At 39.7% G+C, this 14,262-nt stretch overlaps 2 protein-coding genes across 2 annotated transcripts; one reads left to right on the top strand and one right to left on the bottom strand.

The window, feature by feature from the left end:
* Positions 1–608: 608 nt before the first annotated feature.
* Positions 609–1,825, top strand: irx7 (iroquois homeobox 7; the record flags this gene model as incomplete). Its single annotated transcript, XM_080732728.1, has 2 exons — positions 609–815; positions 1,046–1,825. The coding sequence occupies 2 exons, from the start codon at positions 609–611 to the stop codon at positions 1,823–1,825; spliced, it is 987 nt and encodes a 328-aa protein (XP_080588854.1).
* A 3,555-nt stretch (positions 1,826–5,380) lies between these two features.
* cd40 (CD40 molecule, TNF receptor superfamily member 5) lies at positions 5,381–12,387 on the bottom strand. The gene is made up of 9 exons (XM_080733123.1): positions 12,272–12,387; positions 11,402–11,483; positions 10,021–10,146; positions 9,430–9,573; positions 8,936–9,011; positions 8,589–8,647; positions 6,786–6,887; positions 6,654–6,670; positions 5,381–6,495 (listed from the first exon to the last, which is right to left on the bottom strand). The coding sequence occupies exons 1-9, from the start codon at positions 12,305–12,307 to the stop codon at positions 6,217–6,219; spliced, it is 921 nt and encodes a 306-aa protein (XP_080589249.1). The 5' UTR covers positions 12,308–12,387; the 3' UTR covers positions 5,381–6,216.
* Positions 12,388–14,262: the final 1,875 nt, after the last annotated feature.

Raw genomic sequence — 14,262 nt, 5'->3', positions numbered from 1 at the left:
GTACTTCTTGTACATTAAGTAATGCAGGTGTTTAACAATAATTTAACTCTAGAGAGCGTAAAATGAAACCGAATGGACCCTTGTTTGGTTTCATTTTACGCTCTCTGTTAAAGATCTATAAAGAGTCCATTTGGTTACCAACTTGGGGATCACCTGTAACCCCCTCAAGGACCACTGGTTGAAAACCACTGGTAGACGTGATAAGTGTAAAATGTAGGCTTTTAAAACATATATTTATTATTAATTATCTGACAACATGACAGACAAGTGTTTATGACATGTTTATGACTATATCAAGGAGAGTAGCAGCTAATTATTAGAGAGAAACTGTGAATCTTCTGAAAGTTTCAATATTTTCAAGGCCTGAATGTGTTTCGATAAGTATCACACGTTGAGCCTCTTTGCGAACACGTCTAAAAGGAACAGTGGAGAGCTGCTTTGATGGGATTTGTTGCAGTGAAAGCTGTGGCTCTTTTGAACGGAGCTGTCAGTCAACGCGGTGACGGGCCCCGCCCCCTCCCTCACCCACTGGAGGGCGTGTATATAAGACACGTCGGGGACTGCAGCAGATCATCATCACACACACTCTGACTAGCTGGGACGTAAACATGCCCGCATCACCATCTGGATTTGGCAACTTTCTCCTGGAGCGAAACATCAGCATGCAGACTGGATACCATCATCAGCTGCCGGTGCTGGGATGTCCTGCCGGTGTGCAGCCACAGCAACAGCATCACCTGCTTCCAATGGCTTATTCAGGACTACAGGGATACAACTTCATCCCGTATCCACACCACAGGCACATGGCACACATGGTAGGTTCTTGGAACGTGATATAGCCTACCTGCACTGTATGAGGAGGACTGGTGTTATAACTCTGCAGCACAATAGTTTAGTCATAAAAGTCATTTTACATTTAGCCTAATAATCTTAGTTTGAATTGAATGTACTGTAACTATAATGCTGTGCGTAATTACGCACACATGCGGTTTGTGCGCAAGGGTTTAACTTCAAGGTTTTAATGGCTGTATTCTTTCCTTTCCAGAACAACACGTTTGATCTGAAGGCTGCCTCTCCTTACCACCAGGCACTGCTGGCCCGAGGAGCCCCGTTCTACCCAGCGTACCGCCCGGGGGCGACCGAGGACCCCAGCAGGGTGGCCAAGGTGGCGACCCGAGAGAGCACCAGCGCACTGAAGGCCTGGCTCAACGAGCACCTGAAGAACCCCTATCCCACGAAGGGCGAGAAGATCATGCTCGCCATCATTACAAAAATGAGTCTTACTCAAGTGTCCACCTGGTTTGCCAACGCAAGGCGGCGACTGAAGAAGGAGAACAGGGTCAGCTGGGCTTCTAAAGGCAAGTCGGACGAGGAGGATGACGCGCAAGACAGCGAGGATGAGGATGAAGGCTCACTGCAGAAAAGTCGTCTGGACGACGAGGATGAAATCGACCCGCAAGGTCTCGATGGAGTTGACAGGGACGATGTGGGAGATTCAGTGGTCTGTTCGAAGACGGTTGATGCACGTTTGGAGATACCTCAACAGCACAGCGAGGCCAGTGACAGCGAGCTTGTACTTGCGATGAAAACGGACAAGGGTGGCCTGGAGCACAGTCCATCTGACTTGAAAATGAAAGACGCAGACACAGCTCCCCAAAAGCCCAAGATATGGTCCCTGGCAGAAACTGCCACGTCTGTGACGGTGAAAAAACCCGTAGAAAACAGTTATCTCCCAACAAGCACAGAAGTTGGTAGACTATGGGCCGACTGGGCTGCAAGGAACGGGCTGTACATTCCTACATATAACATGCACGAACTTCTGTGAACTAGTAGGCTATGAAAATAATTCTGACATTATTAGCGTCTTTTGCACTTTAACGTTTCAAATCGCTGGCATTGGAATCATTCTTTACCTTTGGTAAGGAATAGAGTAAGAAGAGTATTTTGAGACCAAAGACAAAATGTATGTTACTGTACATAAAATTTAGATGTATTTTTTCAATTGCCATTCTGTAAATTATATATTTTTTGCAAATAAAATACAACAAACGATATGACAGAATTTTGTTTGATTTTACTTTGTTTGATTTTGTATTATTTATTTCATGCAAAGTCATACCATTTGGGGGACACACACACACACACACACACACACACACACACACACACACACACACACACACACACACACACACACACACACACAGTCCATAAAGTGCTTTGATTCTTAATATTCCATGCCCATTTTAATGCATATGAATGCAAGGGGATCCATTAAAATATATAAAGTATTTTTGAACAAGTATTAACCCACAACAGGCCAATTTAAAAGAAAGTATATCTCCCCCAAACAATATAATCCTGATTAAGGTCTGGCATTGACAAGTGCAGGATTTATTTAATTGTGTTGTTATTTGATCCACATTAGGCCCGGCAAGTGTGGGATGCAGGCCTAATTTTGGTCCCAACAAACAAAAGCACTAATATATGTTTTAATAATATGGTTCCAAGTCAAGTCTAACATTTTCATTTGGCTGATACACTTTACATGTCTTATTGTGTGTGTGTGTACTGTGTGTGTGTGTGTGTGTGTGTGTGTGTGTGTGTGTGTGTGTGTGTGTGTGTGTGTGTGTGTGTGCGTGTGCGTGCACGCGCGCGCGCGCGCGTGTGTGTGTGTGTTAAAAAAAACTTTTCTAAAATATTTGGATTTTTCTATCTATTTTTCTAAATTCAAAGCACCCTTCCTCCATTAATCCAGATAATGAGAGAGCTGTCTCTGCCTCACCTCTTCAAATCCATGCGAACAGAAAAATACAGAGGGCAGATTAACTTTCTGCTTTTATTGTCTCTTTCGTGAATATAACATATGTTGTTATTGTTGTTACACTTGTTATTCATAGTGTAGAATAACAAGTGTTTTCTTACCTTTAAAGGTAGGGTATAAAGTGATTTGCTTTGGTTAAAATGAGTGTTAAATAGATCTCTGATCATTGCATTCAGTGCTAGGAGTCTTCATCATGTCTCTCCTGCTCTTTATTAAACAGAAAATGCATTTTCAGGTCGGGATGACACTTTTATCCAATCAGGAGATTAGAAAGAGAACTCAGCCAGGAAGTGAAAAATTGGAAAGTGACACAAATAAATGAGCAGACAAAATTGGAATTGGAACACTATAAAAATTAAGCTGATACATTATAGTCTTTATTAGCCTATACTCTCCTGATTGTCTGAAATGTTGTCACCTAGGCCTATAGGCTACCTGAAAATGTTTGCTTATATCGAGACGATTACATTACTTACATTATAAGAGGTGGAGGGACAGGTTGATCCATCTGACTGAACAAATACTCTATAGGGGGTGAGGACTGGGCGGGGCCTTGCAAAAATCGGCCACTTCCGCCCGCCATGTTTGTTGCTATCTTTCTTGTAAGACTCTTGGATAAAAGGAAGCGATGACCGGAGAACAGCATTGACAGTTCGCTGGTTGTAGATAAGATGGATTGATCAATGCAAGTGTACTCTATTACAAGTCGAAGTCCAGTAGGCCTATTCAAAATTTACATGAGTAAAAGTATATAAGTATTGGTAATGGTATCAAAATGTACTTAAAGTACCAACAGTAAAAGTAGGCCTACTCATTGTGCAGAATGTCCCTTTCAAGTTATCAAAACATCTTTTGAAAATAGCATGGATCTAACATTGTAAGCTTGTAGATCGGCTATTTTCAAATGGTCAAAATATATGTATATGCTGAAGTGGTTGATGATGTTTTGTAATAATAATCAAAAGTATAGTAGGCCTAGCATTACTAACTAAAGTTTTGAAATAAATGCAGTGGAGTAAAAGCAGGCCTACAATATTTGGATCAGAGATGTAGTGGAGAAGAAGTAAAAATATTGGCAAAGTACAAAAGTGTAGGCCTACTTAAGTAAATATACTTAATTACTTTATACCACATAGGGTGCCTACAGCCAGTTATTGGGCCACTGCCAAGACCACTTGCAATTTGACTCGGCCATTACTCGGTCAATTTTCATCAAAAAATTTAAATTTAAACGTGTCCATATTCACTGGAATGTCTGCTTTCATTTGCTGGTGCTCATTATTGTCTCCCAATAAAAAGATATCACGCTAAAATCTGTCCATGCATGAGCGCAGAAAGAGCACAAGCAGATCAGAACAGCCATCACATTCATCCATTGCTTTGGAAATAAAGATCGGTTTATAATAATATAACATTCCCTATAAACAGTAAAATGTGTGTGATCGTTATGTTGATCAAATATGGTTTTATTGAAATGCAATCAAAGCCTAGAGCAATTGAAGTAAAAGTATCGTTGCTTGCTCAACAAGTAGAACTAGTACAGACTGATCTTGATGCATCCAAGACCTAGCAATGGCAATGGCCGCCAAAGTGGGCGGAGCTAAGCCCTGAATCTTGCGGTGATGTCATAACCGACAGTCCCTATAGGCTAGCCTTGACCTTTTCGACCAAAAACGTTTTGTTTTAACCAACAATATCGCACAACCTATACCTTTCTTTTTAATCTGTTTTCATTTGACTATAAAGGCATCAAATTTAAATAAAAGGGCCCCATGATGCCAAAATACAAAACAATGAACTGGAACATGCATAGTTCACGATTGACATAGGCCTACATCTCTTAGGCTATATAAATGCATGTATTTATTTGTTTGTTTAATTAGGCACAACATCAGAACTGTATTCGCAAGAATATGAAACAAATCTGTCTCCATAGGCTACGTCTACGATTGGTGAGAAAGACCATTAATAGCCAACTCAATCTACTCAAACTCTTGAAGGATGTAAGACTTGGCATCCATGTTATAGCCTATACCTAAATACAGATTGTGCCTTTAAAACTCATAAACAACGACAGTGGGTGCCAATAAGTAACGACACTATGGTAGATGTTTCCAATACAAAATACTTATTTACAAAGCTTACAAAGCAGTGCCTTGGCGCTGACGATTATTCAATGACACTCTAGCCCCCACTTGTGGAAAAAGGACGTTACTACATTTTCGACCACATAGAATCTCTGAGCCCTTCATAATTAGTTGAACCTGTCTGCCATATTCTTTCATGTACTACAAATAGGAAAGCAATAATAATAGCCTAACTAGAAAGCATTAAAAAGGCAGCACAAAACCAATTATGAATATGTTCTGAAATTGGCAAATAATTTCCATTATTATAATTTTACAAAGGTAAACATAAAACAAGTACAGGTAGCCAGGTGAAGAAAATATTGGCAGAAGTAATTAAGAATTATCTGAATTATCTGAGCAAGACATTTATTTTATTAGGTATATAATATCAGACAGAATAGTGAAACACTGCTCATCTGCCAGTAGACTTTGGAAAGATGCTAGGCCATAAGGAAACAAACACAATTAACAATAAAAGGCACCCTCCACACACTCAAAATCAGATTTTTTTTTTTTTTTTTTTTAATGTTAAGCATGTTTTCAGCGCCTTTTTCAGGCAATATATATAAAGTATATAATATAAAAATTACAGAGCATGGGTGAATAAAAGACAAACATAAACCTAATAATGTTTGTCACTAAGTTAAAGTAGTGCCAGAATAATTTTGTGAAAGTAGTGCTAATCTCAAAAAATAAATATATGAAATGTTGATGACATATCTGTTAATGTGTTAAATATACTGATTTGTCTACTCTAAACAATGTGGTACAATTACACATTACTACAATGTCATAATTTACTATTGAGCTAAAAAGCTAAAAAGAGTTCACAAAATGCACACTAACAAATGCTGTGGCTCCTGGTTTATGTTGGATGACAGGACTTTTTCTGAACAAATGAGAAGGAAAAGAAGAAAAAAAAGATATATTGCAAAGGTGCTTTCCTGAATGATCAGTGGAGGGTGTAAACGACACCCATCATCATCATCATGTGCCACCTCTGATACACATAAACTTCACCAGCCAGTTCTTTTCACCTGACAGTGAGCATAACATGAGCAGAAGCTCCCTGTCCTGCTGAACATTCTCTCTGAACAACCAGTAGGAGTCTCATATTGCAGCAACAAGCACACTGCCTGGCCAAGCTGGAAGCACAACTGTTGGGAATCGAACCTGGGCATGGCATGCCATAATATAATAATAATAAACAAATAATAAACAAATTGAGGCAACAAGGAGAAGAGCAACCAGTCTGTTTCATTCTTAATATGAAGTCATTGATTCTTGTGTTTGTGATTCTTGCCGCGAGAGTAGTTCACTCTTGCCGTCCTCCTGTACAACCATGTTTCCGTTCTCAGTCTTAGCCACCTCATTAGAAATCAGAGATTGGCTCAGCTCCTCGTTATCCTCAAGGTTTTCCTCCGGTGTCTTGGTGTCTTGCTCCTCCTGCTGTGGCTCTCTCTCCTCAGTCATCAGTTCAACTGTTGGGTTGGCTCTGACAGGCTCTTTCTCTGCTTTGTGACAACATGACTCCACACAGCCCTGGAGAGTAAAATACTATTAACAACTACAGGTAGTTAATGAACATTTAAATGATTGGTAATTAGAAAAGGAAAGATTTTGAGTTAATTGCCAATTATCCATGCACATGCATAGCAGCACAATCTCATAATCAAGATGAAAACAAGATAAATATTTACCTTGACCTTTGCTTTCGCTGCATATACAACACACACAAAAGGGACACAATAAAACATATTTAGTCCATTGAAATCATTATTCACATACTTATTCATACAATATGCTGTAAATGCAGAGTATTTCAAATGTACCACTTGTTTTATAGATGATTATCCCAATCACAATCAAGAGGGCCGGAATGCAGATTAGAGGAACGATCCAGTATACATGTTGTTGCTCTGTTGAATCCTTCACTGTGAAGGACAGAAAAGGAGAGAAATATTCACAATATAATAATGCAATCTGTGTTGTTCTGTTTCCTATGTATGTGAATGATAGCCCAGAGTAAATGAAATATCCAGCAAAGTCTTGAGTGTTCATTTCAAGTCTGATTTACACTTCGTCACATGCTGGTGGTTTCACTCACCAAAGATATTCAATCTACAAGCTCACAATATGTTGCATCACATTGTATATATTATACTCAGCATTGACTACTTACATACAATTTTTTTACACTTTTTTACACACCCTAACCCATGTAGCAGTTCCATGACCGCAAATGCGGTACTGGCAGGTGTTAATTTCAAATCAGCCTTCATGATTTTGGGGGATAAACAACTACCTCATGAACAGATTAGTACAATATCTCTTATATCGTCGTTGTCGGGCAGAAACCTTGTATCTCCAAGTTTCAAATTTGTACATTTTTTCGCAGTAAAGCACATTTTTTTCGCAAGTAAAGCACTACTTCATCATATGGCCATCGCTCAAAAGTAGTGATCAGCTGATCTACAAGCACACAACGCCTCGCATTGCGAGGCGTTGTGTGCTTGTAGATCGGCTGTTTTCACTAGTTTAAATCATGTTAAAAATGATAAATACAAAACAAACGGTTTTGGCCAATCAACTACTTCTAACCAGTCACTGGCAACTCCACCCATGCCACCCCGTGCCAACCACTCACCTATCTCCTACCAAGCCGACATCTCCTCCTCTACCATTCACGGTGGTATAAATAAAACCCAAATTGAAAAAATGGCGGCGTACATAGTTTCCAGTAACCCACCCTCCCTCCCTCTTCTTTTATGTTCTACCTCTATCCTCTCACATCTCATGCCACGCATGCGATGCACCCATAAACGACCAGGCTCTCGGTCTTTCAATAAACAACCTTAAACCTATTTTTGTCTGATGCTTGGTCTCTCCTAGTGAACTGCACTTTGGCTTTGTAGGGCAGTATGGGCCACATGGCTCGGTTAGTCTGGGATCACTTCAATTTACGAGGTTTGATCCGGTCGGGAGCGGAAACCACTTTACGTCATGTTGTAGTCCTAGATGGACTACACTTTGGCCGGAACTATCAACCGGATTCAGTTTTAACCCAAAATATTCCCCTGCACCCAAGGACATCGTTTTAGGGCCTACCTAATAAACCCCTTGATGCGGCGTAATTTTGCTTTCGAAAAATGTGTTTGGTATTATGCATCCTTTAGTCCAACTGTTAGCGACTGGCAAGACTACACTAGGCTACTGGAGCATTTTAATAGGGATTGGGGAAACAAACAAGGGGAACCAAATCAAAGCGACGCCTCTTCTTCTAGTGGTTTCCGCGCTTTAGGCGGAAACCAAACGGCCTGTTGTGAACGAACACCAGGCTTTCTCCCGAGAAAGACTGGTAGGCGAGGTTATGGCTCGGTTGGTTCCCGATGCTACTTTGACTTTCCTACTTACTTATGGTGCGAGACAAACACAAACGTTGTGGTCAGATACCACTGTAATGTAAGGGGTGAGAGCTGTTAGACTCACTGAAACCACAATAGGTTTCAGTTCCACCAACTCGTACTGTACTTCCTCATCACCCACACTAGTTTCACCTTGTATAGGAACCCACATCTAACTGCAAAACAAAAAGGATAACTTGACAGAAAATCTACTGTATGAACAGCACGTACCACATATTGTGTCAGATGAGGCTGATCCTTGTGTTTGAAGTCGATGTCCTGGCGCACAACTATAGAATGATCAAAGAATTACAATGTGTTATTCAAGCAGAATGCATTATTCTTCATATTTCTTTCCATGTGATATATTTTGTTAATTTGGTCAGACCATGGAAACCAGTATACACTCTGACATGTCATCATTTTCTCTGGATATATCACCAAACAAATGTCAGCAACATTTTGCAAATGCTAAACGGGACTAAAGGTGAAGTCACACTGGACTTTTGCCAATACGGCAGATTCTGTACTGTACATGTACATGATACTACAGTCTGTAAATTGTATTGTACACTCACCTGCACTTCTCCGAGGTCCCATTGGAGAATGTATCTGGAGGGCATTTCTGGCACACTGTGTCGTGGATGTGGTTGCCTAGATTTCCAAGCATGACAAAATGCAATTTATGGCATTCATTATATAATACAGTAAGTGTTGCATATATTTGCTGTTGGTCAGAAAGCTTGTATATCCATATTTCACCTTCTTGTTTTTTGATAAACAAATATATATTTTTTTAAATACTTGTGTAGTACAGTCTCACAACATGTTGCAGTGGGTTGTGAGCTTGTAGATCTGCTTGAACATTTGTGAAAATATTTACATGCCCAAAATAGGGACAGAGGGTTGAAAGTGCTTACGTCTGTATAGGTTTATGTCAATAAACGAATGAAAAGTATCCACAAGCACTTGACTTGTGGATCCACAAGTCAATTGGATCCATTGGAAGACATACAGGTTATTTTTGGACGCCCGACACAGCAATGATATGTATTGCATATTTATGTTATACCTCTGGATTGAATCCTATGTCCTGGGTTACAGATAGTATCTGCGTCACATGTTATGCAGTCGTCACTGGCGCAGTGGTATCCTGTCTTACACCTGCAACTGCCTTTACTTGTCTTGCTCCGATTGACAGACTCCTTGTTTTTATCTGTAAGAATGAATACAGGCTTACTCTCAAAACCATGGAGGTCTGCTCATACTTGGATATATTTTAGAGCAGGGGTCTTCAACGTTTTCAGGCCTGTTCATAGATTCCATATAGTTTCATTGTTTGGCAGCACAATCATCAGTGTATTTTGGATTCATGTCAATTTGTGTTTTCAGATATTTGACCACTTGAACCGTCAATAGTTAATAAACGTGACCTTTCACTATTCTAAGTCTGCTCTTTTTACCCTCTACACCAAAGCTCTTTGCCGAAAATAGAGGCGTTGTGAGCTTGTAGATCTGCTCAGAATATGGACGCTAGGATTCAAGTGAAAAAAAATTCTATCACACAAAGATTTGGAGGACCCCCTGTAGTAACTCTGAGGACTAGGGCTCCCGGACCCCCTGTTGAAGACCCTTGTTTTAGAGCTCAATGCAGAAGTCTCACTGATGTCGCAGTAATCATGAAGTTCACACTTTATCTCTGTGGTGTAGCCCGCCTGGTACTCATCATCCTTGCATGGCTTACACAGAGGGTCCTGACAATTACTGGAGGCAGAGTCCATCCTTGTCCCTGTTAACAGAAATATAGACATAATCAACTTGACTTGTCTCTTATGTATTTGTATGCAGGGGCTTTTTGGACCCTTTATTTGATACTCATAATAGAAATCCCCTGTAATTTCACTTCCCATCAGTGTAGTTTTGTTTTGATCCACTTCCATTTCTAAATCGCTACGTGGCTCAGGAGGTTAGGTAGATATCATGTAATGTATGTTGTAATAATTAATGTTGTAATGGTTTGTTATCCAGTAATCACTCAAGACAGATTCTGCTAACTTTTTTTTCTTCTTTTTTTTTGTGAATGGCAGATTGACACTTTGACAGTGGCTTAGGGGCAGTGTTGGGTCAATTACTTTGAAAGCGTAATTTGTAGAATTACATGTAATTTGCCATGGCAGCAATTTGATCCAATTACATTATTACCCCTGGAGAAATTTAATTTGCAAAATTACAGTAAAAAGTTATCAAACTACTTTAAATATACTATATAACTTTTTTTATAAAACATATCTTAAAATTGTCTTAACTATTAAATCGCTAAAGTTTTACAACCCCCACTCCGTTAATTTCAGCCCCAAAAGCCTTTTCTTTATATGTTTTCTACTTAGCCATGACAGGGGCGGGATTTCCCGGCAAAATTACGTCATCTGCATCATCTGTATACGTTGTGTATACGTTGGCCAATCACATCGCTGATCATACACACATGATACACTACCGGCCAATCACAGCGTATTTGCCGTCTCTTCAGGAAGTAGCCTCCCTCAGCTACAGTGTTTACATGGTGAAGTTTTCTTAACCTCCGAAAAACGAAAAACGGTCAAAAAAAGCAATACCGCTACTGACCACTAGTTTAGCAACTTACACAGTATAGCTTTAAATTATTATTATTATTATTATTATTATTATTATTATTATTAGAATGGACATGTGCTGTGTATGAAACAAATATGTCCCACAAAAAAGTCACAAAAAATAAATAATTGAGTAATTAAACTTAAAACTATTACCCAAAGATTAATTTAATTACTTGACGCGGCACACAAATATGAATGTAATTCAAATTACAGCAAAATGTAATTAAATTACATAATTCAATTACATGTAATTGCAATTGTCCCAACACTAGGGGCTGGGCCCCCTACAAGTCTGTTCCTAGAACCGCACCTGTTGCCCTAATTCTTGGCATAATTATTGTTTTGTCACACCAAATCCAATGTTTCATTAATTGAATCTTGAGTCTTTACAGTCTGTTAATAGCCTACCTGGACCACACTTTTTGCAACACTGGCCCTCCTCATTATATTGAGTAAGTGGGTCACACGAGGACACAGCAACAGGCAGCACCTGTTGAAAAATGATGTCAGACAGATACAGTAAGTTTATGACTCGCATTCAACGGCCAGAAAGGAGGGGCGTGGCGGAAAGTCCCCAACATTTTTTACAGCTATTATAATTGTTTCAAATTTAAGGATGCATGCATGCGTGCTTTCTGCTATCAAAAGGACAGGTGTTCTGCAGTGGGGCGTGGAGTGGTGCCAAGAAGAAGATAAAAACGTTAATTTGTCCCATAGACTTTTACAAAAATATTTATAGGCCGATCAATTATTTTAAGAATCATCAAGCCATCCATGATCCTGGTGAACCATGACCATAAAACCTTTGATTCTGTGAAAATATATATTTGAATATTTAATAAATACCCTTTGTTTATTAGCGGTTATTTTTCATTTAATTCTTATTTTCTTCACACAATTAAAGGTTTTATAAGATGGCTTGATTCTAGGTAAAAGTTTATTTTTTTAGTGGCACCCGTAAGACACGCCCACTGCAATGCCTACGAAAGTGAAAGTATGAACTTGAAAGATATGAACTTGATATTCCTTTTCTAATAAAGAAAACGTTGCCTATTACAATAATAAGCTAGGCCCTCTAACTATGAACCCAAAACATTGTTTTCCGATGCATGTGAGAATAGCTTCTCACAAGTGACACATAAAGCAAAACTAAATGACAACACTATCGGCTATGAACGGGCCACGGCTATCAGTGATTCAGCTTTTTTTAACAGTTGTTTAAGTTAAAAGCAAGACTGCCTATTTTGCTACATTTAATTCCAAGCATTGCTCACTTACCATGAAAATAAACACCGCTATAATCCGCGAGTGCATGGTCAATGAATATCCGTGCTTGCTTTCTTCGGTGCGTTCAGTCAGCAGCAGATGGTGCTCAGTAGCCTACTCTGCGCAACTGTTTCGCTTTTATAAACAAGGAACAACTTCCCATGGGGCGTGTAGAAGAGAGAGAGCAATGGGTTATTTCCCAGTAGGCTACCCTTAGAAATAAATAATCATTCTGACCACGTGATTTCTCCGAATGCTCGGGGTTTCTCCACTTTCACTTTAGCACCTAGAAAGCCCCCAACTGCTTACTGGTCAGATGAAATGTTATTCTAAATCGATTCCCATTCATGATCGACAGCATACTGTAGCAGGTGCAGGTGCATGGATTATTTAGTTGTCATGTCAGTGCATGTAAGTAGGCCTACACAGGCTACACTTCACCAGTGGTGGGAAAAGTAGGCTACTCTCACATTTATTACTAAATGTTAAGTAAAGCCTACAAAATACAAATACCTCAAAATCGATACGGTGCATGCTGTTGCTGCTGCTATGAGTTAATAATGTTAGGGAATATTAGCCTAGATATGTTCTGGAAATAGGGATATTGATAGGCAGGCTAGGGCAAGGCTAAATGTAAAAAACCAAAGATTCAAACTTTATAAGGGAATCCCTGTCCTTCAGGGAATGTAGCCTACCATAAAATAACGTCTGGAAAATCCCCTTTATTACTGTAATAGCCGGTGATGATCCGAATAGGCTATATTTAACTGGAAAAATGACTAAACAGCAAGAGGGTCCAGTTCTTCTGGCTAAGCCTGCATGTTGAAACGCGCGTCCGTCCATACCTCAATCGCGTTGTCGCGTGCAGAAAATAACCGATCTACAAGATCACAATGCACCACACGAGATACGCTGTGTGCTTTGTAGATCGACTATTTTCGGTGCACGACACGTCGTACGGCGAAGTAGGCCTACATGCCAGGCTTACGGGGCGTGTATTACCTGTTGGGCAATCTGAGTTCCCAGAGGTAATTTTTTCCGCCACTAGGTGGCGAAAACTGAAAATACCTGTTGGGTGACTTGGCTGGAAGGTGTGAAACCTGAACCTCAGACTGGAAAGTCTTCCTGGAGCTTCCACTTTCTTTCCTGTCAGTGAGTGAAGCAACACTGATTGAGGCTTTGCACAGAGATCCTTCGCAGCTACAAACAGGGGATTAATAGGCTATTGCATCGATTTTTCTGTCATGATGCTGAATATCGGACCAAAGAAAAAGGACAATCTCTCCAAGATGGATAAAGGCCAAGAAGAGTTTTTGCCACAGGTAAGATTTCTATTTGTTTTGCCCCAAAATCAAGTTCCAACACTCAAGTAGGCCATATAGACATGTATGCATGCATAGTTAATAGCCTACTACTACTGCTACATCGTCATCATGTGTTCTCTTCAGTGATGGGATTTGTACAAGATGAGAAAACTGTAGTTGACTCTCTTATTATAACTCTATGAGTTGACTAGGCTATTACTAGCTGTTGCTACATTCTATGGTAGCAGCTTCCTCAAAATCACACCATTCACACTACAGTTCTTGTACCTTAATTTAGGAACCGAGATTAGGCTCTACTCAGAAATCTGACCAACAGTGACAGTTGACATTTGAATATTATTTGTAGAGTCTGATTCTGAAATTTAATCTGTTTATCAGAATTCCCCAAGGCCAGAGATTAGACTATCATAGATGTATTTTATCGAGTCAGACTTTTTACATATCAAAGATATGCACATTTCAGAATTGATAGAATAAATTCAATTCAATTCAATTCAATTTTATTAAAGTGTCAAATCATAACAAGTTATCTCAAGACACTTTACAAAGGCTAAAGAGCCATGAGAGAGAGAGAGAGAGAGGAGAGAGGGAGAAACAAGGGAGAGACAAGGGAAAGACAACAAGGGGCACACGCACACACATACACAGGTCCTGCATGCGCGTGTACAAGAACGAACG

Source organism: Nannobrachium achirus (genome assembly GCF_963921795.1).
Source record: "Nannobrachium achirus genome assembly, chromosome: 9".
NCBI classification, from domain to species: domain Eukaryota; kingdom Metazoa; phylum Chordata; class Actinopteri; order Myctophiformes; family Myctophidae; genus Nannobrachium; species Nannobrachium achirus.
The sequence above is the reverse complement of the archived record's forward strand: the minus strand, read 5'-3'. Positions and strand labels throughout refer to the sequence as shown.